This window comes from Mastomys coucha, chromosome X (genome assembly GCF_008632895.1).
Source record: "Mastomys coucha isolate ucsf_1 chromosome X, UCSF_Mcou_1, whole genome shotgun sequence".
Lineage (NCBI taxonomy): Eukaryota > Metazoa > Chordata > Mammalia > Rodentia > Muridae > Mastomys > Mastomys coucha.
Genome location: NC_045030.1, coordinates 52,644,515 through 52,649,498, shown reverse-complemented (window position 1 = coordinate 52,649,498; position 4,984 = coordinate 52,644,515). Strand labels below are relative to the sequence as shown.

The 4,984-nt window shown below is 38.4% G+C and overlaps 1 protein-coding gene across 5 annotated transcripts in view; it reads left to right on the top strand.

Annotated features, from left to right (window-relative positions):
* LOC116092406 (fibrous sheath-interacting protein 2-like) overlaps positions 1-548 on the top strand; it is a 31,044-nt gene extending 30,496 nt beyond the window's left edge. For all 5 annotated transcript variants that reach the window (XM_031373699.1, XM_031373694.1, XM_031373689.1 and 2 more), the window contains one exon: positions 346-548. In XM_031373699.1, coding sequence (XP_031229559.1) covers positions 346-482 — 137 coding nt within the window. In that variant the 3' untranslated portion in view covers positions 483-548. The remainder of the gene's footprint in view (positions 1-345) is intronic.
* The last annotated feature ends 4,436 nt before the right edge of the window (positions 549-4,984 follow it).

Genomic DNA, 4,984 nt, shown 5'->3' with positions numbered 1-4,984 from the left:
ACAGGGGTTTGTTCTTGTTGTTTTTGTTTGTTTGTTTGTTTGTTTTTTGGAGGGGAAACTGGGAAAAAGAGAAATTTACATGTAAATAAAGAAAATATCTAATAAAAAATTAATATCTTTACATTAAAAAAAATTAGGACTAGACATTAGATAGCCTTGTGGCAATGGCAGCCATTGTGATTTAATACTAAGAATTTTAAAAGCCATGGAATCGTCCTATGGAGGGTCTATTTTGTCTTCTGTAAATAATACCCCCTTGCATCAGATAATGTAGACATTCTGTATTCCCAGCAAAGGAGACTGTTTGCTATTTTAATATTTAATGATACCTCTTCTTCATCCCAGGCATGAAAAGAATCTCAAATCCTGTTCTATCTCACTCTCAACAATCAACGGTACTTTCCAGACAATCGTATCCTAATATTCCAACACAAGAAGTAGACCCTTCTTTTCGACGAAACACATATAAACATAGCAAGTGATTTATGAAGTTAAAATCGTGATTAATGTAAAAATTTCATTCATTAAATGAAAATTTAAAAAACCTCTATTCCTGGCATTTATGAATTCTAGAAAAAGGGCTGCAAAACTTCTGCATGTGGATACTCAGTGCTGCGGCCATACTGAAACACAAGGAATGCCACCAAACATCTGTGAACTCACAAAAGCAGTGAGCCTTGGGTTTTAACTTTGTTTGGCAGATCTGAATTGGGACACTGTATTTGTCTTCTATCATTTGATGTACTGAAGGTTGACTCAGTGTCTTGTATACACAAGGAAAGCACTGATCTACACACCCCCAGTTTTAGTTTTTGAGTTGTGCTCTTATTAAGTTATTCCTGCTGCCATCAATCATCAGGCTCCATCTCCCACAAGTAGTTGGAATTATAGGTCTGGATCTCTAGACCCAACTTGCCAGGATTCTTAATAGTGATTATCTAAAGGAAGTTGAGTGTTCACCTTAATAACCATCAAGTTATATAGTGTTCCTCACTGGTAAGTAGAAGAAATTTAAGATGTATGCTGTGCCCTACAGAGAAAACATCCAATTAACTGTGAATTGCTTTTCTTCTACTGCTTACAGAGTGAAAGGACAGCCATATTGTCTCATTTGTCGCCTTTGGCACTGGTACTTAGCCACCTTGGAAAGTTGGCAACAGATATACACAGTGGTGGCAAAAGATTGACTCTGGGGCAGTGGTTCTCAGCCTTCCTAATGCTGTGGTCCTTTAATACAGTTCCTCATGACGTGTTAACCCCAACCATAAAATTATTTTCATTTCAACTTCTTAAATAATTTTGCTACTATAATGAATTATAATGTAAATATCTGATATGCAGGATATCTGCTATGTGATTCCAAAGGGGTTATGACACACATATCGAGAACCACTGCTCTGGGGACTACCAACTCACTCTTTACAGCAGTCAAACCCATATCAAATCCATGGCTCCATAGGTACTGGGTTAACTGTTTTTGCTGCTCTGAAAAGCCAACATAACCTTCGAGGGAACTATTGTCAAGAAGGAAACTTTCTGAGGTCTCCTCAAATGAATCCTGTATAACTGAGTTAGAAAATGGCACATTATACCTTATACTGTGCTAAATAACAGTAAGTGACAGATGCATTCACCTGTAATGGTAGCAGTATCATACATAAAACACAAAATAAATTCTATATAAACAATTATGAAATACATGCAGTTTGTAGAATTCTGCACTACTATGTCAACATCTGTGGATAGTGTGCACCATGCATGAAGAAAGAAAAATAACTGCTTTGAAATAGTTAAGTGGTCATCTATCAGGTTTTTTTAAAATAGATTTAATATAGACACAGGAAAAAATTCTCTTCTGGTATTTTAACATGAATGACAAGCAATGCTATATGCACTTTACCACAAAGTCAATAAAATAGATTGAACCACTTTTAAAAAATTCTTTGAGCTCATAAGATCAGAGGTGAGGAGTACATAACATCTGTCCCAACACTGGGAGTAACTGGGACCAGCAGGACAGAGGCACACAGGAACTCGGCCAGTCCAGTGGCACCGGTTCCTTCCGATCTGTCTAAGCTGGTGCCTGAAGCAGACCTTAGGTGCAAATTCCACAGCCATTCCCAAAACACCCAGAAGAAGCTCCACACCCAGGCTCTCTAACCTGCCCAGGATCATAGGAACTCCGAAAGCCCTGTGGCATGAGTTCCTTCTGCTCTGTCTGGGCACCAACCCAGATAGACTGGAAGGAACCAGAACCACTCTGCTGGCAGAGTTCCTGTGTGCCTGGTTCCGCTGGTCCCAGTTACTCCAGGTGTTGGGACAGATGTTGTGTCCTCCTCACCTCTGATCCTGAGAGTGTCAGAGTGCCTGGGAGTGGAGCTTCCTCTGGGTATTGTGGGACTGGCTACAGAGCTTGTGCCCAAGGTCTGCTCAGGACACCAGCTCCATAGAAGAAAATTTTAACCTAAAGAAAGAGATGGCCATAAATGTACAAGAAGCCTAAAGAATACAAAAATAGATTGGACCAGAAAAGAAATCCTCCTGTCATATAATAATAAAAACACTAAATGTACAGAACAAAGAAAAAAATATATTAAAATTGGTAAGGGAAAAGGGCCAAGTAACATATAAAGGCAGACCTATCAGAATTACACCAGACCTCTCAAGAGAGACACTAAAATCCAGAAGATCTTGGACAGATGTTATGTAGACCCTAAGAGACCACAGATGCCAACCAAGGCTACTATACTGACCTGGCCTACAGGTCAAGTTATTCGGGGGAACGAGGAGGGTCACAACCTGTGAATAAAGAATGGGTGAGAGAGAGATGACAGGACTCAAGGAAGCATTGCTTGTCAAGAGCCATTTACTTAGTGGAGCAGAGCATATTTAAAGCAAAAATCTTGGAGGGGAGGGGAAGAGGAAGGAAGGAGATGGAAGGTTACAAAATCTTCTGGGGTTGAGCTCTGGGGTGACAGGTGGGGAGGGGGTGGATTTCCATGAATGTTCTTTTCTCAGGGCCAAGCCGGATCCTTGTGATTGTCAGGCAGGATGTTAATCTCAGGGTTCTCAATTAGCTGGGGCAGGGTGTTTATCTCAGGGCTCTCATGGTTCCCAACACTATACCCAGCAAAACTCTCAATCACTATAGATGGAGAAACCAAGATATTTCATGACAAAATCAAATTTAACCAATGTCTTTCTACTAATCCAGCCATACAGAAGATACTAGAAGGAAAACTCCTACAGAAGGAAGGTAATGACACCCAAGAAAACATAAGAAATTAATCCATCTCACAACAAACCCAAAAGAAGACGATCACACACACATAACACCACCTCCAACAATAAAAATAACAAGAACTAGCAATCCTTGCTCTTTAATATCCCTCAACATCAATGGACTCAATTCACCAATAAAAAGACACAGGCTAACAGACTGGATATTCAAACAGGATCCATCATTTTGCTGCATAAAAGAAACAGATCTCAGAAACAAAGACACTAACTCAGAGTAAAAGGCTGGGAAAAAAGGTTTTTTAAGCAACTAGTTGGAATAACTATTCTAGTATCCAATAAAATAGACTTTCAACCAAAATTAATCAAAAGAGATAGGGAAAAACACTTCACACTCTCATAAAAGGGAAAATCCATCAAGATGAACTCTCAATTCTGAACATCTATGCTCCAAGTGCAAAGGCACCCACATTTGTAAAAGAATCTTTACTAAAGCTCAAAACACACATTGAACCTTACACAATAAATAGTGGGAGACTTCAACACCTTACTCTTACCAATGGACAGGTCATTGAAACAGAAACTAAACAGAGACACAGTGAAACTAAGAAGTTATGAACCAAATGGATTTAACAGATATCTACCAAACATTCTGCCCCAAATCAAAAGAATATACCTTCTTCTTGGTACATCATGGAACCTTCTCCAAAACTGCCCATATACTCAGACAGAAAACAAGACTCAACAGATACAAGAAGATTTAAATAATCCCGTGCATTCTATCAGATCACTGTGGACTAAGGCTGGTCTTCAATAACAACAACAAAATCAGAAAGCCTATATACTCTTGGAAACTGAGCAACTCTCTACTCAATGATAACTTGGTCAGAGAAGAAATAAAGACTTTCTATACAATGAAAATAAAGGCAGAGCATATGCAAACTTATGGGACACAATAAAAGCAGTGTTAAGAGAAAAATTCATAGCACTGAGTGCCTTCATAAAGGAATTGGAGAGATCCTATAATAGCAACTTAACAGCATACCTGAAAGCTCTAGAACAAAAAGAAGCAAACACACCCAAGAGTAGACAGCATGAAATAGTCAAACTCAGGGCTGAAATCAACCAATTAGAAACAAAGGAAATGATACAAAAAAATCAACAAAATCAAGAGCTGGTTATTTATGAAAATCAACTAGATAGATAAACCTTCAGCCAATCTAACTAAAAGGCACAAAGACAGTATCCAAATTAACAAAATCAAAAGTGAAAAGGGAGACATAACAGAAACTGAGGAAAAATTTTAAAAACTCAGATCTTACTACAAAAGCTTAGACTTGACAAAACTAGAAAATCTAGATGAAGCGGATGATTTTTCGGGACAGATACGACACACCAAAGTTAAGTCAAGATCAGGTAAACTATATAAATAGTCCCTAAACCCCTGTGGTATTGAAGCAGTCATTAAAAACATCCCAACGAAAATAAGGCCAGGGCCAGATGGTTTTCGTGCAGAATTCTACCAGCTCTTCAAAGAAGAGCTAATACCATTACTCCTCAAACTATTCTATAAAACAAAAACAGAGGGTACACTACTTAATTCATTCTATGAAGCCACAGTTACTCTGATACCTACACCACACAAAGACCCAAGGAAGAAAGAGAACTTGAGACAAATTTCACTTATGAATATGGACATAAAAATAATTAGTAAACTGCAAACTGAATCCCAGAATATATCAAAACC